Source organism: Oryx dammah, unplaced genomic scaffold, assembly GCF_014754425.2.
Source record: "Oryx dammah isolate SB20612 unplaced genomic scaffold, SCBI_Odam_1.1 HiC_scaffold_17, whole genome shotgun sequence".
In the NCBI taxonomy this organism is placed as follows: domain Eukaryota; kingdom Metazoa; phylum Chordata; class Mammalia; order Artiodactyla; family Bovidae; genus Oryx; species Oryx dammah.
Window position 1 is genome coordinate 59752959 of NW_024070201.1, and position 27257 is coordinate 59780215.

Consider the following 27257-nt stretch of genomic DNA (forward strand, 5'->3'; position numbering starts at 1 on the left):
AACTTAGTTTCCATTTTGTCTGTGTGTCATTTTATTTTATAGCCATTACTAGTTTATATAAAGTGTTAATTCACTGTAGGTTTGATTTGCATTTCCCTTATGACTAAGGATGTTGATGTGCTTGTTGGCTGTTTGTCTATATTCTTTGGAAAAATGTCTATTTAATTCCTTTCAGTTCATTTCAGTTGCTCAGTTGTGTCTGACTCTTTACAACCCCATGAATTGCAGCGTGCCAGGCCTCCCTGTCCATCACCAACTTCCGGAGTCCACCCAAACCCATGTCCATTCAGTCGATGATGCCATCCAACCATCTTACCCTCTGTCATCACCTTCTCCTCCTGCCCTCAATCTTTCCCAGCATCAGAGTCTTTTCCAATGAGTCAACTCTTCGCATGAGGTGGCCAAAGTATTGGAGTTTCAGCTTCAACATCAGACCTTCCAATGAACACTCAGGACTGATCTCCTTTAGGATGGACTGGCTGGATCTCCTTGAAGTCCAAGGGACTCTCAAGAGTCTTCTCCAATACCACAGTTCAAAAGCATCAATTTTTCTGTTCTCAGCTTTCTTTATAGTCCAACTCTCACATCTATACATGACCACTGGAAAAACCATAGCTTTGACTAGATGGACCTTTGTTGGCAAAGTAATGTCTCTGCTTTTTAATATGCTATCTAGGTTGGTCATAACTTTCCTTCCAAGGAGTAAGTATCTTTTAATTTCATGGCTGCAGTCACCATCTGCAGTGATTTTGGAGCCCAGAAAAATAAAGTCAGCCACTGTTTCCCCATCTATTTGCCACGAAGTGATGTTGTTTGTCTTTTTGTTGTTGAGTCTGAGTTCTTTATATATTATGGATATTTAACTGGATCAGACACATGGGTCAAAAATATTTTCTCCCAATCTTGATGGTTGTCTTTTCACTTTCTTAATAATGTCTTCTGATATACAATTTCTTTTTAAATTTGAAGACGTCCAATTTACCTATTTCTTTCTTTTGTTGCCCATACTTTTGGTGTCATGTTGAAGAATCCATTGCTAAATCCAAGGTTATGCAGATTTATTTCTTCATCTTCTTGGAAAAGTCTTATTCTTTTAGCTCTTATATTTAGATCATTGATCCATTTTCAGTTTTTCCTTTTTTTGGTAAATGGTTCTATGTAGGGGTCCAACCTCAGTCATTTATATGTGGATATACAATCTTGCCACCACCATATGTTGAAGAGACCATTGCATGGTCTTGACATCCTTTTGAAAGTCAACTGGCCATAAATGTATTGACTTATATCTGCATTCTTAATTCTACTCCATTGGTCTATACGTCTCTGCTTATGCCAGCACCACACTGTTTTAATTACTGTAGCTTTACTTATGGTATATATTAAAATTGGGAAATATCAGTCTCCCAAATGCAAGAAGTTTATCAAACTCAAGATTAAGGGCACAATTCTCCATAAGAATGTGCTCACTCTGACCAGCTGCCTACAAATTCTAGGGTTTTCATTACCAGCTTAGGTTCAATATTTTGCTAGAATGTCTCATAAAACTCAGGAAATTGCTGTACTTAGGAGACCAAGTCGGTTAGGAACCCTGAGAAATACATAAGAAGTAATTTTGGTGAGAAAATAACCCAAAAGTATTGAGACTTATGAAGGGGCCTGGACTGGGTGGCTTCATGCTTTGATGATGCTTTAATCAGCAAGGACTATGTGGGGGTTCTGTTTGCTTGCTTGCTTTTCAACCTCAATGGTTTCTGGAAACGTATACTGGGTCATGAAGCTGAATTTTTGGTTTTATATTTGTGCTCTTACTGAAGGAACTATGCCGGGGTCCAGCCCCAGGGGATCCAGGTAATTCGAAGGGTGGATGGAGTCAGCAAGGAAAACTTATTTGTTTATTAATATAAGAATATAAGATTAGATTAGGAAGAAATAGTATAGTAGGAAAATTAAGTGGAGAAAGAAGACTGAATAACTTGGTTTACGTGTGAAGCCAATAAAATTCCAGACAAGGAGTTTGCACCATCTACGTTAGGCCACCGGGGTCCTCTTGAATATCAGGGGTGCCCCACCTTGGGCTCCCCCTCGCATGGATCTTAAAAGCCAGGACAAGTAAGTAGACATGGTGAGCCTCCACGCCCCAGATGGGAATTCAGCCAGAAATTAGAGAGGAGACACGGGGGAAACCAGTCCAGCAACTGGTCCCCACCTCTATTGTCTAGAAAGGCCTTTTATACCTTTTTGATTGTACATAGAGATCAATGGGTAGTACAAAATTATGCAGTGTTAGCAGCCCAGACTTTTATCAAAACCAGGCTTTTCTCTCTGCATACCTAGTTGTATATACAAGTCTTAGGTAATTTACATCATCTTCCGGCCAAAAGGGCCAATTAACATTTTACAGCCTTTTTTCTGATAAGGGTTTGTCAACCAGAAGATTTATTTCTGTTGATCTGCCCAAAGTCTGGTGCCACTCTCAGAAAGCACTAAATAAAGTTACATTCTTACATAGCAAGGACACAAGAGGAGTGCAGTGATATATAACAAAGAGAAAAGTAATTAACTCAAAAGTCTAGTGTTGCTAACATCAAAACTACTATATATCTTTTTTCCATATCCCCTATACGTTGATTAACATCCTCCCAGGTGCCTAAAAGATAAAAAATATGGAGGTCTGGCGGCAATCATTGAGTCAACACTGAAAACCCATCACCAATATGATTTTTAGCTCTTTAGAAAAGGCTCTGTATCTTAAGATGCTTTAAGCTCTGTGCCTCTCGCAGTTGGGGGGCTGTAAGCAATTCACAAGCTGTAAGAGGTCCAGGGGAACATGTTAGGCAAGCTAGAGAGCTATCAGAGGGCTTTTAACTGAAACATCCCTTTCAAATGCAGAAGACTAAAGCCCTGATTTGACTTTTTCCAGAGAATATTAGAAGAGTGGCAGGCAGATTCTTATTTTTGTGGGGGTGGATGCTCAGGAAATTCCAGGGGGAACCCCTGAAGCTTGATCACGTCCTTGCGTTTTGTCAGGCTTCCTTCCTCATGACCTTGTCACAGGCGGGATTCCTCATGCTGGCTCCAGGCAGAACTATACATGGAGAATAAGGAGGTTGGCCTAGAATTTTTAATAACCAAGAACTGCATAGAATTTTGAGCTTGATGGGTTATAGCATCTAAATGTGGCTGGAATAATTTCTACCAACCTTGGCCTTCAGAAAATGCTAGCCCAGGGCAGGGGTGGGGGTAACTGCTTTAGTATACTAGGGGGTGCTGTCTATGCAGGCCCTGGCACCCCAAGCTGGTCATGCTTGCCTTACTGTACAGGCTGTAGCCACTGACACTTGAACCATGCAGAGAATGTCACCTGATGCTGCAGGTAAATCTGAGATTGGGATTAGATCATGTTAGGCATCAGAAGGCAGAGCAATACTTGCTGCTTTTCTGTGTTTTGCAACTAAATCTGCAGTCAGGACTTTAAAATACAGTGGCACCTGGGTTCTACACATGCTAGAACCCAGTGAAGGTCTATCATTAAATGGAAACCTGGGTTCAATTCCTGAATCTGGAAGATCCCTTGGAGAAGGAAATGGCTACCCACTCCAGTATTGTTGCCTGAAGAATTCCACGGACAGAGGAGCCTGGCAGTCTACAGTCCATGGGGTCACAAAGACTCAGATATGACTGAGCAACTAACACTATTACTATTACTACCAGGCCTAGGTAGGAAACACTAGGCCCCATGCCTCAAATTCTATTCTTCACTATGTTATTTTGTCATTATTATTTTCAAATATTTATTTATTTGGCTACACCAGGTCTTCATTGAATCATTCAAACTTTTAGTTGAGACATGTGGGATCTAATTCCCCAACCAGGGATTGAACTGGGACCTCCTGCATTGGGACCATGGAGTCTTACCACCAGAGAAGTCCCTCCATGACATTATTTTAAAATGCATTCTGGGTCAAAATGGCACCGTGGGTGAGCTAACATTAGATTTTTCATGTGGCTTATCCACAAGCTTTTAAAGTAAACTCCACGAATTCAGGTAGACTCTAAGTTTATCACATAAATTTTGACCATGATTCTAATTGTCAGAAAGCCAAACTATGGCTTCACATAAAGAAAAGTGGTAGATTTGTTATAAAAAGAACGCTGTTTCTTCTCTGATTAAAGTAGTGAAACAACTAGAAGAAAGTATTTAAAAATCTATGAATCAAATTTGTTAAAGGAATCAAAAAGAAAATAAAGTGGTTTTAAAACATGCTTCAATCTTACAATCAGAAAATAACAGCGTATGCATGAAAACAAATAAGACAGCTTATTTAGCTCAAGGAGGAAAAAAATTTCCTTAGATTAAGTTAAACATCTGATCTGAGAACACACATTTGACAGATATGAACAACAAAAACTGAATCGTTAAGGTACGAGAGTACAGGAGGTACATTCAAGTCTAACTACTCTTAAAGAAGTTATTATTAAAGGAGTATATATTTTAATTATTACAAAATCAGAAGTAGGAAATGGAGCCCCAGTGAAACCGAACAGAGAAATCTCAGAGATATCAGAGAGCAAATCTTCTCTAAAGAAAAAATCCCCAGAGAAGGCAGAATCCTGAATATTATGAAGAGGAGGCTTGTCAGTTACAGATAAATTAATAGCATGAGCAACTGGAGAATCTCTTACAAGGACAAAACAGTTATACAAAGAGTACGTATAAAATCTAAACAAACTGGAGAGGGGAATACAAGGAAGATTACCTAAAACACTCCAAAGAAAGTATTTAATGAACTCCAAAAAATTATGGGCCTAAAATTAAGAAAAGGCAAAAGCAAGATGAATTACATTACAGGAGATTCAGGCAGAACAATAATAGATAAAGGAGGCCAATCAAGATCTAAATTAGATGTTGAACCGTGGGACAATACATCCTGGGTAGGATTATTTAACTCAGTAAGGTGAAAATGGATAAGACTGGTTTGAACAAAGGATGCTATTGACAAATGTGGAACTTATTGACTTCATATCTCTCACCATGAGAGGAAAAAATAGCTAGAGAAATATGTTAGAAAAACACAAGTATGGGCGAGAAAGCAAAAGGAAAGTAAGAGAAAAGAAAAAAACTCAACTTCTGCAAACTCTGCTGCCCCAATGAAGGGAACGGTAATACAGTAGAGACAAACCCCAGGGGCAAATCCTAAACACTGAAGCAGACGAGGACGGAAACATAAACTCAAGACCAAGAGCGATCAAAAACAGGAAAAACCACGTCTTCAGGAGGAAGTGGCAGCAGTGTCATGGTCGTCACTGGGCACGTAACACAACATGGGCCTCAGAAACACAAGCAGTTGCTTCAATTCAGAAATCCACTGACAGTTATTCTCCAGTTGGACTGATGTGGAGATCAGGGGGAAGCCATGCCCATCAAAGAAGTTTCTTAGGCTTTGACAGCTCCAGAGCCAGAGGTCAGTACAGCAGCCACTGGGACCCAGGATTGAAATGACTGCTCCCAGGGCAAGGTGGGTGCTATGCCACCAGCTAGAGCCTACCCTTTGCTCAGCATGAGGTCCGGAAACACAGGACTCAGAGAGAAAAGAACATTAAGATGTCTGGAATATTCTACAAATAACGGAAGAGTTATTTTCATAAGTTGAAAAAGTATGATGGAGGCCACCACTAATATAAATTTCTAAATGTTGCAAGAATGCAACATTCTCAGTACCCTCTTCCAGAATAAAAATAACAGCAATAATGATGATAATGTTCTACAACACTTACCAATTGTCAGGCACGTGTTCTAAGAACTCTAAGGAGACCTCATTTAATTCTTACAACAATCTCTTAAAGTAAATATGATAATTCCTATCTTATAGATTAGGAGACTGACCCTCAGAGAAACTGAATAACCTGTTCAAGGTCATTCGATAAGTGGCATAACTGAAATCTGAATTCTGGCTCCAAAATCAAAGCACTTAACTGACACTTCATAAAGCCTCTTTGAGAGAGGAGACAGTGTACAGTGGTCAATTTCTCAAGCAAGATATTATAAATACATAATGCTTAAATAATGTTTTGGTGGGAAGCTGCTTCCCTTCGAGCTATGTCACAGGTCATATACTCTGCTCAGCAATAAAAATTGGCTAGTATTTTGGCAAGTTTGACATGAACAATGGTTTCTCTTCTTTGCCTTCCTTCACCTAGTCTCTGCTATGGCCTTTGGCAACGGTAATGTGGGTGTGGATCATGCCAAACAGGAAACACATCGTTTTGCTTGGAAAGACCATATGAGAAACTGGGGAATTGGATTCTGTTCTGAATGTGCTGGTGTAGGGCTAATGTGGTCATCTGTTGGTTCTGTGGGAAGTAGGGAACATGAGAAAGTTGGTGGAGACCCATTTCAACTTCTGAGGTCCTGAGGGATGACACCCACTGCAGGAGCCCAGACGGTAGCTGCTGGAGGAATTCCAGCTCAAACCAGGCATCCAGAAGCCATCTGGCTGATACTGGAAAGCATAAAATAGGAAGGACTTCGGTTTCTTTGAATTTTAATTTCAAAAGTTTGAACTTTTATTGGATTTTAGCTCACAAAGGTAAGATTATTTGATTTTGGAATTCACTTCTCTGAAGACTTAAAATTTTTGGATTTTAACTTCTTTGGCGTTTTAGTCTTCGAATTTGATTTCTTTACAAAAATCTGATAATGGGCAAGAGTAAACATGCACATTGAGGGTCTGTTATTGAAATTTTGTGATTGAAATATGTTAATCCTGTCATTTGATATCACTGTAGAATCTCTGAAGAATTCTTTTTAAAGAATATTTTTAAAGAATAGAGAGCTATTTTGGGCAGCTAACCTGAAGTAGGAAATGGAATAGGAAATGAATGTTTAGTGTTTAATAGCATGACTTTGAAGCCAACTTAATTAATGTACTATTTTAACACATTTCAGAATCTTCTAGGATACATTTCATACTACCCACCGTGATCTAGAAAGATCCACAAAGTAGTGGGGAGGAGTGGCTTGGTTATTGGAATAGTAGCATCAGAAAGGTCCTAAGAGACTATGGCCTTTCTTAAGAGGAAGAATGACTCCCTTCATTCACCATGATGTATAATTAAGTTGACTGAAGTTAATAAGTTAAGAGAACAAAAGGCTGGGGAATGTTAAGGGGAATAGAGTGTTATTAAACAACTTCATCAAAATCTAATACTATCTACATGTGTTTTGCCACTACCAAGCACTTCTATGACCCAGGTAACTCATATATGACTGGTAAATAGGGTAATGATGTCAGCAAGATAAAGTTTGGTAGGTGAATGCATGCTTTTTTCCTAGGCAATGGAGACCAACAGAGTAGGAGTAGAACTCTGTCCTTTAGCAGGGAAGATAAAAGACATCAGCTTGACTGCTGCACTGGCACTCTCTTCCCAGAAAGGTGCACCCTCTGCCTTGCATGACTCTCTGTGGGAGTTTTGCTTCCTCCTGTGGCTTCTTTAAAGAAATCCCACTGACTTAGGCCTCCAATTGACTTTCATCTGCAGTGTTTCACATTCTATTGTTTCTGTGCAGCTTTATTATCTTCTGCAGAACTCTGAGATGACTACCCAGACTGTTCATATTATCTCCTAAGTTAATAATTATTATTTTAGATAGTGTTCCAGTTTTAAAAGTATATAGACTTTGAATGGTCTTCCTCAGACCTATTTTTCTCACAGCCCTGTTATTTTTGAGGGTGTAATTTTGCAGAATGCATTTCTCACACTTATTTCATGCTCTAGTAGAAACGCTGTACTAGTAATGTTGACCATATATAGGAATATAGCATCTTTACACAGTGAGTAGTTCTCTTCCACTCTCAAAAGAATAGATCAACATAGGAAACACAACTTAAGAACTTTTCCACATAGAACAAAGCTAATTTCTTTGCTAAAATCTTCTATGGTTTAGAAATTTGACCATTTGCAAATCCTATGGGATTTTGAAGGTTTTGTTAGACTTGAAAAAGTAAAAAAAAGAAAAATGGTTTAATGTCATGTCAAACGTGCTAATTTCTCATAGCATAGGAGGAACACCGGAAAGTATATCTAATGCCAAAAAAGAAGCAACAGTTAGGAGAAAATTTTTTTGTTTTGTACATCTGTTACTTTTCGCTCTTGATACCCATTACACTCCTAATTTGTGCTTAAAATAAAATATAATTTCTATGATATTAATATTAAACATTATTAAGTGACTTTTTCTGATCTGATACTGAGCAAGCAATCAAAAGAAAATCAGAATGTTGGCATTTATTTAAAGTAAAAGAGAGCTTTATATAACACTTGACCTTTCCCAAGTTAAAAGTTCAGAAGACTATCAGACATAAAAGTTTAGGGACCTCAATCACTTGATGCACAAAATCATACTAACAAACAAAGAAAAAAGAAACGCAAAAATCTAATGTTAAGTGACTAGGGTGCTGCAGACTGGAAGTTCCTTCAACAGGATTAGCTTCTTTAAGTATTTTAAGTCCAGTGAACTTGTTATGCTTCCACATGTTAGTAGTTGCATAGGCTAATTTCAGCTGGCATAAGCTTTTATAAGTATGCAAAACCACGGGGCAAGGCATGCATTAAAATGTGATAATAACACACTTCTGGGACACATGAAGCATGAGGCATGAATCTGAATGCCCCTGGCAGCCATGAAGTCTCACACCTTGGAGTCAGAACTTTTCTGTTTTGATAAGTAATTCTGTTATACCACATTTGGGATGGGGGAAAAAAAATCAACTTTCTAAATTTAAACTTTTATCTTAACCAGGGTTTCTTAGAGTTTCAACTCTAGCAATTTACTCAAATACAATTTTTTAATTCCAGGTGAGCTGGAAATTATTCAAAGCAAGATAGGATCTTAAGAAAAAGTGTTCTTTATTTTCTTAATGAAAATTTAAGAGCAATTATGTAGTATTGTTTATCCTAGAAAATTTAACCATGTGATGAGGTAGGGGCCAAAAATGTAAGAAGGAAGAGATCAACTTTAATAATGTTACTCTCCCAATTCCCCTGGAAAAAAAACATAAGGAGGAATTTCTTGTGTTACTTATGTCTTAGAGGTAAATAACTAATGTTTCTAGATAGTAATGGGTAAGTATCTACAAGTGCCTTGAAATCCTCAGATGAAAACTCCTAATAAAATGAAAAATAATGCTTATACCTAACATGAATGTTAAACAATAACCAAGAAAAATAGATTTAATTTTTAATACACACACATATATAAATATATGATACTTAGCAAAAAAATTTAAGAGTTATAAATAAAGTATCAAACTATCACAGTGATCACTCAATAGGATTCATTAAGGATGATAAAGCTAGGAAAGTTTGCTTTTATACAATAAAAGCAAGGATAATGGAAACAAATGGGAGTATCCAGTGTAGCTATACCCTAAAATCACATCTTTCTGGATCTAGCCTTGCAGTTAAGTATGCCACTTATGATTTTGGCCGTCTTCAGATATGTGAACTCAAGGTTTAAATGAAGTGATAGAACTGAAAAATAGCAAATTTAATAGTGTAACTGTGGCACTATTAAAGGAATATTAACTAGTACTAAAGAAATAAAAAGTAAAATTTTTAAACAGTAAAAGTAAAAAAGTAAAGTAATAATTGTTGCTGCTGCTAAGTCTCTTCAGTCATGTCCAACTCTGTTACTGACTAATTTAATGATAGCACAAATGTGGAATCAAGTATTTTTTCTTTCAAAGAATGGCAAATCAGCACCTTTAGAAATATAGAGGAAGATTTTTTATTTTGACAAACACAAACAATAAAATTGTTTTAAAGCACATTTCATGACTTTTAAAAAACCTCTAGAAGTTAGCCAAAACATTAAAAAAAAAAAAATCTCTTGAGTATACAGTAGCACAATTCATCTTTCTCTTTTGAAAGCTATATATCATAGAAGTTGCTAAATATGAAAGTATATCAATTACTTTTGTCTATTACGTATGGCTTGCTAAAGTTAAAATACCCATTTTTTTTTAAAATCTAAGCTTGTGCTCTGCTTAGATGAATGTTCATGACCCCCAAAAATTCATATGTTGAAATCTAATCCCCAATGTGATTGTATTTGAAAAGGATTAGGTCAAGGGGGTGGAGCCCTTATGAATGAATTAATGTCCTTATATAAAGCACCTCAGAGAGCATCCTTGCCCCTTCTACTATCCAAGGACACGGTGAGAAGACAGCTGTCTATCAATCAGAAAAGGGCCCTTAACAGATACAGAATCTACCAATGTCTTGATCTTGGGCTTACTAATCTCCATAACTGTGAGAAATAAATGTTTGTTTGTTTAAACCACTTAGTCAATGTAGTTTTTTATAGTACCCAAAGGGACTAAAACATGCATACTGAAATAAAAGCTTCTCTAAGCTTTAATAATCTTTCATGATTTCCCTTTCTATAAGAATGACATATTTATTCATGTTATAATTAAACTGGTTTTTATGTCTGTTTTCCTTTTAAAAGTAAAAAGTAAAAACAAAATTATGTAAATGCCTTTTGAGATAGTATCACAGTTTACAAACTCTTTGCCACTTACCTTTTGAAATCTCTTTGATTTTTCTGCCATATAAATCATAAAGATATCTGGCTGGTGAATTTAGGTTCATTCTCATTGTGCAAATATCTAAAACCTACACAGAAAAAAAAAAACCTTAAAAATAATTTATCACAGTTAGCTCTAATGAAATTGAAAACACATTTAAAGTACTTTCTCTACTATATGGCTATTTAAAATTATAAAATAAAATTAGATGATTTATCAAATGTTTCTAATATATGAAATAGAAAAAGACAGTTAAAATTGCTAATTCCAATTGTACTTTAAGCACACAAATATTAATAAAAAAGAGAAAGATGTAAGAAATATTAAAAATAATCACATATTATTTCATAAATGGAAAAACTCTGGGAGACTTCTATATTTTTCCTGCTCTTTTCTATTAATATATTTTTCATTTATTTTACAATGGGAGGATATTATATTTTAGATTAGGTTTTAAGGTTTTCTTTAGCTTTTAAATTCTTTCCATGTGTCCTAAAATAAATTATAGGTTAAAGTGTCTGCCTGTAATGCAGGAAACTCAGGTTCGATCCCTCGATCAGGGAAGATCCCTTGGAGATGGAAGTGGCAACCCACTCCAGTACTCTTGCCTGGAGAATCCCATGGACGGAGGAGCCTGGTAGGCTACAGTCTACCAGGTTGCAAAGAGTTGGACATGACTGAGCAACTTCACTTTCACTTTCAAAATAAATTATAAGTATTACCTGATCACAGTTCACTCTGATAACTTACACTGTTTGGGTACTAAAAATGGAATTAATAATTTCAAGGTTTTCCATGAATCTGAGTTTGAAGAACTTCACTTTTAAAAAAAACTTATTGGAGGATAGCTGCTTTACAATGTTGTTAGTTTCTGCTGCACAGCAAAGTGAATCAGCTGTACGTATACATGTATCTACTCTTTTTTGGATTTCCTTCCCATTTAGGTCACCACAGAGCAGAGTTCCCTATGCTATACAGTAACATTCTCATTAGTTATGAGGAACTTCACTTTTGATGGTTTCTAATACGCTAAAGTCCTTCTCTTAATATTTTAATTTCTCAATGTGTTCTTGATGTAGAAATAACCCTTATAAAGGTCTAACAGTCACCTTTCCAACACCAGGGAAGACTTAAACATGCATCAGTTGGAAAGAAAGCTCTACTCACAAGACGAGAAAAATTAAATTAACAGAAGGGAGTTGAGAGGTCTCAGGAACCTGAGGGCAGGTATTATCAGGCTTCAGGAAGTGACTCCCCAAACATGAAACTTACCACAATCATTTAAAAGTCCATAACACATTCCAAATCCAAACTAAATGTACTTGTCTATTCCAACCTTACTATTCATAGCTATGATATACTGCTTTTACATTACCAAGAACTGCTGAAGGACGATGTCCATTGTATGATTATATACCTTATAAATTTTTCTAGTTACTGATAACACCCTGCCTCCATTTATGCCCACTTTTATCCTCATTTTAAAACTAGAGCTTGTAATCCTAATCCAAGCGCAATCAACTCACTTTCTTTGTGACAACAGACATATTGAAACAGCTTAACGTATTCAGTTCAGTTCAGTTCAGTTCAGTCGCTCAGTCGTGTCTGACTCTTTGCTACCCCATGAACTGCAGCAGGCCAGGCCTTTGTGTACATCATCAACTCCTGGAGTTTACCCAAACCCATGTCCATTGAGTTGGTGATGCCATCCAACCATCTCATCCTCTGTCGGCCCCTTTTCCTCTTCTCCTCAATCCTTCCCAGCAGCAGGGTCTTTTCAAATGAGTCAGTTCTTCACATCAGGTGGCCAAAACATTGGAGTTACAGCTTCAACATCAGTCCTTCCAATAAACACCCAGGACCGATCTTTAGGGTGGACTGGTTGGATCTCATTGTAGTCCAAGGGACTCTCAAGAGTCTTCTCCAACACCACAGTTCAAAAGCATCAATTCTTTGGCCCTCAGCTTTCTTCACAGTCCAACTCTCACATCCATACATGACCACTGGAAAAACCATAGCCTTGACTAGACGGACCTTTGTTCACAAAATAATGTCTCTGCTTTTTAATATGCTGTCTAGGTTGGTCATAACTTTCCTTCCAAGGAATAAGCGTCTTTTAATTTGACAGCTATATTCACCATCTGCAGTGATTTTGGAGCCCAAAAAAATAAAGTCTGTCACTGTTTCCACTGTTTCCCCATCTATTTGCTATGAAATGATGGGACTGGATACCATGATCTTAGTTTTCTGAACGTTGAGCTTTAAGCCAACTTTTTCACTTTCCTCTTTCTCTTTCATCAAAAGGCTATTTAGTTGTTCTTCACTTTCTGCCATAAGGGTGGTATCATCTGCATATCTGAGGTTATTGATATTTCCCCTGGCAATCTTGATTCCAGCTTGTGCTTCATCCAGCCCAGTGTTTCTTATGATGTACTCTGCATATAAGTTAAATAAGCAGGGTGACAATATACAGCCTTGATGTACTCCTTTTTCTATTTGGAACCAGTCTGTTGTTCCATGTCCAGTTCTAACTGTTGCTTCCTGCCCTGCATATAGGTTTCTCAAGAGGCAGGTCAGATGGTCTGGTATACCCATCTCTTTCAGAATTTTCCACTGTTTATTGTGAGCCACACAGTCAAAGGCTTTGGCATAGTCAATAAAGCAGAAATAGATGTTTTTCAGGAACTCTCTTGCTTTTTTGATGATCCAGTGGATGTTGGCAATTTGATCTCTGGTTCCTCTGCCTTTTCTAAAACCAGCTTAATGTGTATATAGAGGCAAAACTGTACTTTCCTTTCAGTCTGGAGAACAACTTTCAAATATTATGACTGATTTGGCTTGTCATCTGAGTTGCTGTATCTAGTAACGTGTTGCACTTAAAAGGCAAATAATATTTAACCAATGAATTTAATTTGACAAACTAACATTAGCTGGATTATATCAGAGATTCTCAGCCTTTACCCTAGCCTTAAGTGTTAGTTGCTCAGTCGTGGCCGATTTTTTGCGACCCCATGGACTGCAGCCCACCAGGCTCCACTGTCCAGGAGATTTTCCAGACAAGGATACTGGAGTGGGTTGCCATTTCCTTCTCCAGCCTTAAACATGACCAATTATGTTCCCCCATGTCACGTACTTCCATGGGCATTTACATGATTCTGTGTGTTTCTTATACCCTAGCTGCAATCCAGAGCTTCAGGCAGTTTTTCAAAATCTATATATTGCTGCTGTCCCTCTCAAAACCAAGAAGAATGTTCATGATTAAAGACACAGTGATAGGAATAATCTTGAACGTTCTAATTTATGAGGGAAATATTCACAACATCAGTGCTTTACCCAGTTAGATAACAAGGTACTTGCAATGTACTTCATAAGTGACTATAAGCATTGTCATGTAGAGTAAATCCATTAACCTCAGTGTCGCTACTTGAAGTATGTCAGTGCAGGAGAACCAAGGCCATGTGTCCTCATAAGTCAAACGCAGGGCTCCCTAACTTAGAATGGCCCCTACCTCTCTCTAGTCCACTTGCCCAAACCTGGGACTGGTCCTTGCTACCCTAACAAATAAGGTAACAAGTGTGGCAGTTCCAAACCTCACTCTTCCTGCCTTCCTTCCTAATCTCTTGGGTCAATTTCTTTAGTGACTACTACACACAAGTTAACCTAGGACTCCCATCGAATGGACTGAAACCCTTTTTAAAGATGCTCAGAAAGCAATATTCAAAAATGCAAGAGAGAAAGCATCAGGAAAAGAAACCGCAGTTTCTTCTGGGACTTGAGACAGAAGGAGAGTGGAACATATAAACACTGGCATGGGATCGATCTATTTTTAGCAATTAACACAGTCTGACTAGAAAAATTCTTCTTTTCATCACTTTCTCCTATCTGACTCTGTGTCCAAATATTATCCTCTTGCAATTACCACCACTACCTGCCTCACTGACAAAAATACTCAAAGGAGGTAATTCAGAATGCATTCTTCCATAGCCAGTCACCTTGAAAATTACCAAGAACCTATGTAAAAGTGACTCAGTCGTGTCTGACTCTTTGCAATTCTATGGACTGTAGTCCACCTGGCTCCTCTGTCCATGGAATTCTCCAGGCAAGAATATTGGAGTGGGTTGCCATTCCCTTCTCCAGGGAATCTTCCTGATCCAGGGATCTCCTGCACTGCAGGTGGATTCTTTACCATCTGAGCTACCAGGGAAGCTCCTATAGCTGGTCCCATAAACCCTAAAACGATGCAACCCCCTCCTTAGGATACTCACATTCTTCATCTTCCCATTTGTAACATTTAGTTCTCAATTTCTTAAGATTACAAATCTATTATTTAAAAGTGCAATGAAGCCGTTTTGTACAAACCATATTCCCCAGTTACTAGTGAAGCTTCAAATATCTAAATATCCTCTAAAGTTTTATCATAATTTACCAATTAAGCTAAGCAAAATATGAACTATTTAAAGATAATCCCCTTTACTTCAACTAACATATCGATGATTTTAAAATATTGCTGTCTTTGAGTTTTTAAAAAATTAGCCAAGTAAAATTACATGGCTTTCTAACTCAGAGATTCTTCTCCTTTCATTGCTAAAACATCAGTAATAACGTTTGTGCAAGCCGAGTTTTAAGAGTTAAATGAGTTTTAAAATTGGCATTAGAAAATTAGATATATTAGAAATTAATAATGCATCAGCAAAACTGCCACTCTCCTACTTTCAAGATGAAAGATCTTTGCAATGTTTAAGCATTGCCAACCTTCAGTAATCATTTCCTCATAGTAAATTAAAAGTGGTGTAAATTAGTATCAATATAAATTTCTGTCAAAAGTCCTAAAAGGAAGCCCCTATTTGTAAGGTCATTCTTGTAATTTAAAATATTTAACAGTGCTAGCTTGCTGTAATCTTAAGGTTAATTAAAATACCATTTCCACTAATCTGTAGCTGTTAAGCTTGTTAACATATTACTTTTTTGATAATTTCTTATAGCTTAGGTTATAGAGAACTCTTCTGATACTAAAATCTAAAAACCATTATACTGTAAAACTAGATTCCTCTTGACAAGCACATGGGAAGAGATTTTCCACAAACTCTTTTTAGTTGAGTCCATTTGTTTACAGTTTGGGGAGTCACTTCCATGTCGAAGAATATCTGGTGCAGTTTGCAGCTTTCAGAATGGCTACCATAGAGGTGGTATGGTTTCATAGTCTAAAGTCTCTGAGTTCGGTTTCAGTTCAGTTCAGTCGCTCAGTCGTGTCCGACTCTGTGGCCCCATGAATCGCAGCACACCAGGCCTCCCTGTCCATCACCAACTCCTGGAGTTCACTCAAACTCACATCCATTGAGTTGGAGATGCCATCCAGCCATCTCATCCTCTGTCGTCCCCTTTTCTTCCTGCCCCCAATCCCTCCCAGCATCAGTTTTCAATGAGTCAACTCTTTGCATGAGGTGGCCAAAGTACTGGAGTTTCAGCTTTAGCTTCATTCTTTCCAAAGAACACCCAGGAGTTTGGTTTAGTACTACCCAAAAGTAAGAGTGTGCTTAGCTCAACATAACCCTGGGCCACATGAGCTGAGTCTACAGGCCATCAGATCCAACCCTATTGACTTCCTCAAAGATGAAGAATCTTAATAGCTTTTTATGAGTCACTGCCCAGAAATGTAACCCCAGATTCAGCCCTCTACACACAGCTCCTTCAAAAGATCCTCTAGAGCAGGGGTCAGGACACTACACACACCATGGGCCAATTCTGGCCACAATCTGTTTCTGTATAGCTTGTAGGCTGAGAAGACTCTGCATGCTTTTAATTGTTAAAAAATAATCAAAAGAAGAATAACATTTTGTCACACTTTAATAATATATCATAGTATATGAAATTCATATTTCAGTGCCCATAAATAAAGTTTTCCTGGAAAACAGCCATGGTGTTCATTTATAGATTTTCTATGGCTGGTTGCACACTAAGTATCAGAGTTGAGTGGTTGTAACAAAGACTTTATGGTATAGAAAATGAAGAATATTTGCTGTCAGACCCTTTACAGAAGAAATATTCCTACTCTCAGTCTACTGCATTATCATTCACTTAAGATTCTATCTATTCTTCTTTATATATTATCCTCAACTCCTTCATTCATTTCTAAGACCTTTGCATTGCACACTCTGAAAACTCTCCCCATGATCAACAAAAGTGATTAGACCATCAACCTCCTTTAAAAGAAAACCTTTCCTCTGAGTTCTCTCAGTTTCTCAGAGTCCTCTCAAATGCTGGGATTTTAGTCACTTACTTCACACAATCTCAAATTTGTGAAGTGGTGTTACAATGTTATTTCTTGATAATTTCTCCCCAATCTTACTGAACAATCAAAACAAACAAATCACAAAGATTTACAATGACTACCACATTGACAAATCCAAAGGATATTTTAATGCTCATTTATTTCAATCTTTGAATAGCATTTGAGTTACTTCCTCTTTCTTTAAATCCCCTTATTCCCTGAATTCTGAAATATGGTAATCCACTAATTCTTTTCCTGCCTTTGTTTTCTTGTTATAGGCTCATCCTCCTCTATTCATTAATTGGAGTTCTTGAAGGTAGTCCTAGCCTTCTTCTTGCTTCACACTAAATTCTCTCTTATGGCAATCTAATCAATGCTCCAATGTTTCATTTTCCGTCTATACACTGACAACTTCTAAATCGGTATGCCTACCCCTGAAATACTCTGAGCTTCAGACCAAATAATACCTATTCATCTCATTCAAACAGATCAAAGATCCCTCAAAATCAACATGTCCAAGACTGAATCCCATTTCTTCAGCTTCAAGCCTAGTCTTCTTCCAGGCATAGGGGAAGATACCTCCTTCTATCTGGGTATGCAAACCAGAAACTGCAAAATCATCCTCGATACCTTTAACATCTCACTTCCCTTCATGCCATGTATCCAAGCTATTATCAGGGTCTGTTGATTTTATCTTCTAAAAATCTTATCCATTTCCACTCCTGAGGTCCAGGCTATTATCACCTGTCACTAGGACTCTGGCAATACTTAGCGAATAGTTTCCCTGCATCTCCCTGGCCCACCCAATCTGTCCTCCACTGTACACCAAAGTAATCTCTCCAAAAATAAATCTGGTACCCTTTCTTCCACTCCTAACTAAAACATTTATATGACTTCTCACCGTTCTTTGGAGGAAAAAGGTAAAAATCTGTAACCTTTTTTACAGGCTATTCTCTCCCTCATAAGCTAAACTTTTAATTCATGGGATCCATCCTGCTCACTCTGCCATGGAATCCTTTCATATGCTGTACTCCCTGCTTATCTCTTCTCAGAAGACCTCCCTGTCACCTATTTCATATTCAATAATTTGATCATTTTATAAACACCTTTGCCATCACTAGACTGGTGGCTCAAACGGTAAAGCATCTACCTGCAATGCAGGGGACCCGGGTTTGATCCCTGGGTCAGGAAGATCCCCTGGAGAAGGAAATGGCAACCCACTCCAATACTCTTGCCTGGAAAATCGCACAGATGGAGGAGCCTGATAGGCTACAGTCCATAGGGTCGCAAAGAGTCTGACAGGACTGAGCGACTTTACTTTGAGGACAAGATCACGGTTTTTCACATATTCAAATCCAGATGCTTGGAAGATTTATTCATAAAAATATTACAAATTAATGAATTAGTGAAAGTTATGACCAACCTAGACAGCATATGGAAAAGCAGAGACATAACTTTGCCAACAAACGTCCATCTAGTCAAGGCTATGGTTTTACCAGTGGTTATGTATGGATGTGAGAATTGGACTGTGAAGAAAGCTGAGCACTGAAGAATTGATGCTTTTGAACTGTGGTGTTGGAGAAGACTCTTGAGAGTCCCTTGGACTGCAAGCAGATCCAACCAATCCATTCTAAAGGAGATCAGCCCTGGGTGTTCTTTGAAAGGAATGATGCTAAAGCTGAAACTCCAGTACTTTGGCCATCTCATGCAAAGAGTTGACTCATTGGAAAAGACTCTGATGCTGGGAGGGATTGGGGGCAGGAGGAGAAAGGGATGACAGAGGATAAGATGGCTGGATGGCATCACTGACTCAATGGACGTGAGTGTGAGTGAACTCTGGGAGATGGTAATGGACAGGGAGGCCTGGCGTGCTGTGATTCATGGGGTCGCAAAGAGTCGGACGTGACTGAGCAACTGAACTGAACTGAATATATGTCTAATTTAAAATCATTTCATCTTAAATTTATATTGTTATTAAAAGTCTGCTAAAAGCAAATAAAATTTTTGATCAATGTTATAAAATTATGCTGTAACTAAAGTATGTGTAATTCCAGAAAAAATATTTCAAATAAAATTAATTCTTTTTATTATCAGAGCACTGAACCTGTACTCTCCTTAGAAAATAAATTAGAAAACCTCTTTACATTTGAAGTAATATTCTGAGTTGCCTACCCAATGTTCATTCTCCACCTCATCCTTGCTGTCCTGATTTTGACTAAGGGTTCACTCTCTCCTTTTGACTCAAGGAAGGCTATAATTATTTTGACTGGTGTAAGTCAATTATGGTGATCCCATGCTCCCTATTAGTGAATGATCTGGGGATGCTGCCTCTGCTAAGTCACTTCAGTCGTGTTCAACTCTGTGCAACCCATAGTCACAGCCCACCAGGCTCTGCCGTCCCTGGGATTCTCCAGGCAAGAACACTGGAGTGAGTTGCCATTGCTTTCTCCAGATCTGGGGATAGACACAATCTATTTCTAGCCAATATGACACAAGAAGGGCTTCTGGGAAAGACTTCTTCACTCATAGTGAAGAGATGATCCTTTTCTGCCTCTAGACAAATTACACCAGTCCGTGCAGTGGCCATCCTGTTAACAATATATGAGAGAAAACAAAATCCAGAAAACTATAGAGAACATAACTGGAATCCTATCATACTATGTATGAAGACTCCCTACCTCTAGATTTCTTGCTTCTTTTTTGCTTAAATCTGTTTGAATCAGTATCTTCTACTATTTGCAGCTAAAGTCATCCCAATCAATAGAAAAAAAAAAAAATCTCCTCAAACAAGAAACATTGTTTCCACCAACTCAGTGAGTATTATTAGCATGGGAAATAGATTGCAACAGTAATCACTATATAAACCTAAGAAGCAAACTATTTAAGAACCCAAAGAAGAATTTAAGAAGAAATTTAGCAAGCTGTGAAAATGAATAGGTAACTATGAAATTAATTCCCTAACTTACTAAAAATATTTCACCTCTGGAAATTAATTCTACTTGCTCAGTAGAAGAGAACTACACTTTATCATAAATATTTTGAGAAAGGGAATCAGTTATTATACTTCTTTTGCTAACTGAAAGACTGTCAAATACATTACAAATTTTCAATGAATTAACATAATAAAATGTAAGACTTTCTATTTAAGACAAACATTTCGCAATGACTTATAATAAACATTATAACCACTTTTTAATTTGAAGATGCCAGGAAATTGGATGAGTTTGCACCTATTATTTACTTGTTCTTACTAAGTATTAATAGCTAAAAATGGTTGCATCATTTGGCATTCTCATCAGTCATTTGTGAGATTTCCAGTTACTTCAGATTTTTACCAACTCGGTATTGTCAGTCTTTTCATTCTAACAAGCTGGATAGAAAAGACAGAAAAACCAGAGATCAAACTGCCAATATCCGTTGGATCATCAAAAAAGTAAGAGACTTCCAGAAAACATCTACTTCTGCTTTATTGACTATGCCAAAACCTTTGACTGTGTGGATCACAATAAACTGTGGAAAATTCTGAAACAGATGGGAATACCAGATCACCTGACCTGCCTCATGAGAAATCTGTATGCAGGTCAAGAAGCAACAGTTAGAACTGGACATGGAACAACAGATGGGTTCCAAATCGGGAAAGAAGTACGTCAAGGCTGTATATTGTCACCCTGCTTATTTAACTTATATGCAGAGTACATCATGAGAAATGCTGGGCTGGATGAAGCACAAGCTGGAATCAAGATTGCTGGGAAGAAATATCAATAACCTCATATATGCAGCAACTGAACTGACTGATTCTAACGTGTGTGCAGTGGTAACTCATTGTGGATTTAATTAGCATTTCTTTGATGATTAATAACATTGAGCATCTTTTCATGTGCTATAGTTTATTTCTAGGTCTCTTAGTAGTGTCCAAATCTTTTGATCTTTTCTATTGAGCTGTTTGCCTTCTTACTATTAGCAGAGATTTACATACACACACACATATATACACGCTGAGTGCACATTGTCAGATGTATGCTTTCTGCATATTTTCTCTCTAGTCTGTGGCTAGATTTTTCATTTCTGTTGTTGTTTTTAGAAGGGCAGAAGGTTTAAAATTTTGGGTAAAGTAGATTTAATAAGTTTTGCTTCATTTTGTTTTAGTTCAGACTTTTTAGCCTAGCTAAAAAATCTTTGCCTAACTCAAGGCTGTAAAAAAGAAAAAAATGTCTCTTCTGGGAGTTTTTCAGTTTTACTGTTTGATGAAGTACGGATTGGAGTAATTTCTTATCATACAAATATCTAATTTTCAGCAATATCTGTCAAAAAAAAGACTTTTTCCTCACTGAATTATCAAGATTAATTTGCTATTATATGTGTGGGTCAATTTCTGAAATTTCTATTTTCTTTCATTGCACTTTATATGTATTCTGGTGCCAACAGTATTCTGTCTTATTTTAGCTTTGTAATAAATGTTGAAATGAGGTAGTGCAAGACTTCTAAATTTGACCTTCCAATTCTTCTGCATTTCCTAAGCTTTTATTGATCTTTTTGGATCCACGATTAACTTTTCTGGTCTCTTCATGAACCCCCTGCAAGTTCAATAAACTTCCTTCCCTCCGACTGATAAAATAGGAATGTCTCCCTAGCCTGCACGTACTGCCACAGCTGTTTCCTTTTTACATCTCCGTTAGTTCCTTCTCTGGTATGTGCTTGGGCCAGGTCTTGTGGAGTTACTTTGTCCATGAGTAACTTAGTGTTTTGCCAAGATACAAGCGGGACCCTAGGCAAAAGTTGGGAACTTTTCTCTAAATATGCCCTTCATCTGTGGCACTTCACGATAGATTACAGCCATTTCAGCCTCCCAGAACTTTGATGTCTTGTGGAGACCATTGTGCTTTTCTTGGATTCTCTCTCCCTAGACCAAATCCAAAAATTGCCTCCAGAGATAAAGATAAGGTAAATTGTAAGACACACTTCAATTTTTCCTGTTCTCTCCGGCATGGCAGTCTGGTGCTTCCAGTTGCCTAATGTTTAAACATAGCTGTCTTGTATTTTTTGTGCAGTTTTCAGTTATTTAAAATGGGATGACTAGTCTGATACTAGCTTTTCTGTTACGACTGTAAAAAGATGTCTCAAATTTTATTAATGGTTATGTTAACTCATTTTCCTAGGCAGCACTAGTGGTAAAGAACCCAACTGCCAGTGCAGGAGACATAAGAGACACGGGCTCGATCCCTGGGTCAGAAAGATCCCCTGGAGGAGAGCATGGCAACCTACTCCAGGATTTTTGCCTGGAGAATCCCTCGGACAGAGGAGCCTGGCCGGCTATGGTCCACTGGGTCGCGAAGAGTCGGACATGACTGAAGCAAATCAGCACACGTAGCACACAGCTCATTTTTAGGTGAGAACACATAGGAACTGGAATGTGACAAGCAGTATATTTGTGGCAGGTTCACATAACAAAAAAATAATGTTCTTCAAGTCCAAAAATGGATTCTAGTCCTAGCTATTCCAGCTAATCCATTTTGGTTATGGCAGTTAACTTACCTAAGTCATCATTTTCTAAGTTAGCAATTTTTCTAATAGTCCAATAGTTAGACTATTAGATAAAATTGTATTATTTCACAAAATTCTGTAATTATAATGTCCAGAAATTAAGCTTCAACAAGGATACCTTAGTGGTAATGTATATATGAAAAACTAATTTAATAAATGCTTCAATTTAACCATTATTAACCATTATTAAAAACTAATTTAATAAATGCTTCAATTTAACGTATATATGAAAAACTAATTTAATAAATGCTTCAATTTAACCATCTTAGCAATTTAAATGTATCAAAATAAAAAAATGTAAGTATAAAAACCATTACAATTTTAATAAAAAACAAAAATAAATTTATCTTTTCAGATTTAATATCATGTTTATGTTTTAACTGTTTAGGGGAGTTAAAGCATAAAGTTAAAGACTGTCCTTAATTACCATCTGTAACATAAATAAATCTTTAGACTGAAAGTTATCATTTGATTTTATTTTAGCTAAGGAAATCCACCTCCCTCCTTATGATTTCATGCAAAAAAAAAAAATTCTGGCTGCCAAGTAATCACTTATAATGTTCTGAAATAATATTTTAATTGTATAATCCTAAAATTCATACTACATGAAGACAATTGACAATCCATGGTCTCTTGAGAATAAACTGTATTATCAATTTCTATATTTTTACAAATTCTGCTTTCATATTTTTTAATCTGATATTAAACTCTGGTTATGGATAATAGACTAATTTTTAAAGCAATAATAATATCAATGGGCTTTTGCTCATATATCATAAAAAGCTCTTTAAAGAACTTCCAACATAAATAATTATGCATGACCTCTCCTGTCGGAATCCATGTTGAACATCCTTAATCAAATTTTGTTACTCCAGGTGCTACCTTTTGAATCTCTTAAAATGTTCTCTAAATTCTTTAATTCACACTATGTGGAAAATCTCTGTTATAGCTACTGATTTGTATGTGAACATTCCACAGTCATGCTGTAGAATTTTGTATGTTGTATTTTTTTTTTAACTAAATTGGGCCTTTCCTATTTTTGTTTTAATTTAAGTATACTTGGTTTACAATATTGTATCAGTTTCAGGTACATAGAAAAATGATTCAGTTATATATATATTTTCAGATTATTTTCCATTAGAGGCTATTATAAGATATTAAGTACAGTTCACTGTGAAAGTGAAAGTGAAGTCGCTCAGTCGTGTCTGACTCTTCGTGACCCCATGGACTGTAGCCTACCAGGCTCCTCCATCCATGGGATTTCCAGGCAAGAGTACTGGAGTGGGGTGCCATTTCCTTCTCCACAGTTCCCTGTGCTTTATAGTAAATCTTTGCTGTTTATCTGTTTTATGTATATTTGTTTGCATCTGTTAATCTCCTACTCCTAATTTATCCCTCCCAACCTCCCTTTCCAGTTTGGTAATCATAGTTTGTTTTCTACGTCTGTGAACCTGTTTCTGTTTGTATACAGATTCATTTGTATTACTCTTTAGATTCCACATATAAGTGATACCATATGTAATAAAATTTATCTTCCTCTGATTTCACTTATTATGATATTATCTAGGTTCATCTCAGTCACTGCAAATGGCAATATTTCATTCTTATCATGGCTGAGTAATATTCCCTTGTGTAAATATATCACATCTTCTTAAGCCCAATCTGCTGATGGGCACTTGAGTTGTTTCCATATCTGGGCTATTGTAAGTAGTGCCGATAGGTATGCTGAGGTGCATTTATCTTTTCAAATTAAGAATTTTTGGCTTTTCTGGATATATGCCCAGGAATGGATTGTTAGATAATATGGTAGCTCTATTTTTAGTTTTTAAATAAACATCCATACTGTTTTCCATAACGTTTGCATCAATTTATATTTGAAATGGATCTCTCTTTTTAAAAAATATTTAATTTATTTATTTAATTATATGGCTGTACCAAATCTTTGGAGAAGGCAATGGCACCTCACTCCAGTACTCTTGCCTGGAAAACCCCATTGAAGGAGGAGCCTGGTGGGCTGCGGTCCATGGGGTCGCTAAGAGTTGGACACGACTGAGCGACTTCACTTTCACTTTTCACTTTCATGCACTGGAGAAGAAAATGGCTAGCCACTCCAGTGTTCTTGCCTGGAGAATCCCAGGGACGGGGGAGCCTGGTGGGCTGCTGTCTATGGGGTCGCACAGAGTCGGACACGACTGAAGTGACTTAGCAGCAGCAGTACCAAACCTTAGTTGCAGCATGCAGGATCATTCACTGTGGTACTCAAACTCTTAGTTGCAGCACGTGGGATCTAGTTCCTGACCAGGGATCGAACCCACACCCTCCTCATTGAGAGTGAGGATTCTTAGCCACTGATCAACAGGGAAGTCCCAAGGGTCTTTCTTAAACTCCTTAATGTTTTTTGTTGTTGCTGTTTATTGAGCTATTTTTCAAACTAACAAATGGTAAATATCATAGAAGTGTAAATTTTCCTCTGACTTAAAGGCATTTGATGTCTATTATTTATTTATATCCTAACTGTCCTATGTGAGTAATTCCCTCAATACTTATGTGATCTTTCAGTAGTAACAGGGAAAAATCACTGCAAATATATTTACATGCAAATATTAAGGGAATATTTACTTTTTTCTAAGTCAGATTTACTATACATATACTACTCCCATCTTGCTGACTTGTTGACATTTTCCTTTTCATGATTTCTGAACTCTTTGTACTAGTTCTCATAGCAACTAGTGACCTAATTTCCCATAAACTGTTTTCTGTCACACAGCTTATCTTTCTCTTATACCACATGAGAAATGGAAATACAGAACAAACAGAAGACTGTGAAAATTCCCATCAATTTGTAAGTTTGAGGTTTTATAACACCAGAGAACAAGAGTTCTTAAATTTTTGTGGGACTAGGCAACATCTGGAGACACCTGCTGAAATTCAGATTCCCAAGCTCAAGAGATTCTTAATAGGCTTGGAGTGGGGCCTGGAAGTCTGAATTTTAAACATACAGACCAGATGATCCTGATGTAGGTTTTCTCAGAAAGTCACTAGCACTATGTGTACAATAGAGTAAAGGAAGATGGGGGGGACTAGGAGAGAGGCATCCAAGAAAGGAGAGAGAAAAAGATAATCTCCAGGTTGAAGGTGAAGGACTAGGGTGGTTATAGGGAATAATCAGGTCAAACTGGAGAGTGAGACAACATGGGTTTTTTCCATTCTTTCATTGATTTCATTATCTTCTTCATCATTTCCACCACTGTAATCTTATGCTATTAGTGATAGAACCCAGAAAGCTAGCAAAAAAAACAAAATAAATAAAATATAACTATTAACTGCTGAGAAAAAGATAAAGATGTCTCATAAAGGAGATGCTATCCAGGTGGCTCAGTAGCTAAGAATCCACTTGCTAAGGCAGGAGAGGCAGGAGACCTGGGTTCAATCCCTGGGTTGGGAAGATCCCCTGGAGGGGGAAATGGCAGCCCACTCCAGTGTTCTGGCCGGGACAATCCCGTGGACAGAGGAGCCTGGTGGGCTATAGTCTATAGAGTCTTAAAAGAGTTAGACTTGACTGAGCACACGTCCTGGATAATACAGTAATTCACACAGCTTAATACTTCTCTGACAAAGATTCCAGGAGGTAACTGAGGGAAAATAAAGCTTATCTACCACAATGCTAACCTCAAAAAGCTATATATCTAAAGCAGTTTTCATTTTCCATTTACTTTGCACTTGTGCCCACAAATTTTTCCTAATATCTTTTTCAACACATGGATAATGTTTAGCCAACGCCCATAGTAGTGGGTGCTGTGTGATTACTAAAATCATACGAAGTAATTCTAAAACCACCTGATTCCAATTTCAAGGGGATGGACCATCATTCTAATATTCTAGAGTATAGAGAAGAATGGTATCACTTTTGCCTTCATTGAAACTTTTTAATTAGCTAACCTTTTAACCTTCATTTTGATTATGTATCTATTACTGAAATATAATTATTTCTCCTTGACTCCATTCTGAGTATCGTAGAGGACTTTTAAGCCCCAACTACCTTATTTTATCACCCATCTTATATAACTCCTTCATTTCATTGCAGTAAGATAACCTTCACCATATTAGAGTCCTTTACTTTTTTACTTCAGTTTTATATTACTTAGCAATAATCTAAAAATAGCCATTAGTTCCTGATGTTCCTAATATTTTATCATAAAGGAGAAAATAATTTATGTTTTTCCTATGACTATACCACCTTTTTAGTCCTACTGCTGATCTGGTATTAATTGATAAATGGGCATTGCTCTGTGATTATCAACAAAGCTTTCAAAATTTAAATTTTATACAAAAAATAATTAACTAGCCTTATTTTCCCTCCAAAAAGTTCTATCAACACCCAACACCAGTATTTAACTGCCTTCTCTCTTTTACCGCATTCTTAAAAGTAATATTGAGACAAATGTTTACAAATACATTTATTACTGAATCATGTTCTGACTTTTATAAAAACTGTGACAGTTCTCTAAATTTTACAAACTGAAGAAAAAAATAAGTGAAAGAATTCTTTGAACATCCAGTTTTAAATAAATTGACCTCTCACATCAAAAAGCAAAATAGCAGTGACATTTTTGTTTTATACTCAACCTTTCATCTAAGAACATGTAATCTGTAAGAGTGACTATTACCCCCCAATTTTACCACTGAGGCATAGAATTACAGAGATTGAGCTGAAGTGAACTCAAGAGGTTATCTAATCTAGCTTCCATCTCCAGGAATGACTACACTTGAACAATCCAAGAGATGTCCACATTCTCTATTTTTCAAAATCTCCAGGGAAGATGTTACAACTTGCCTTAGCAATTTGCTCTGGTATGTAA

General features: G+C 37.1%; 1 protein-coding gene across 1 annotated transcript in view; it reads right to left on the reverse strand.

Moving 5' to 3' along the window:
* Nucleotides 1–27257, reverse strand: part of DCDC1 (doublecortin domain containing 1) — a 438943-nt gene that overhangs the window by 365716 nt on the left and 45970 nt on the right. Inside the window, exon 6 of the mRNA XM_040258929.1 lies at nucleotides 10584–10677. Within this exon, the coding sequence (XP_040114863.1) occupies nucleotides 10584–10677 (94 nt within the window). The remainder of the gene's footprint in view (nucleotides 1–10583; nucleotides 10678–27257) is intronic.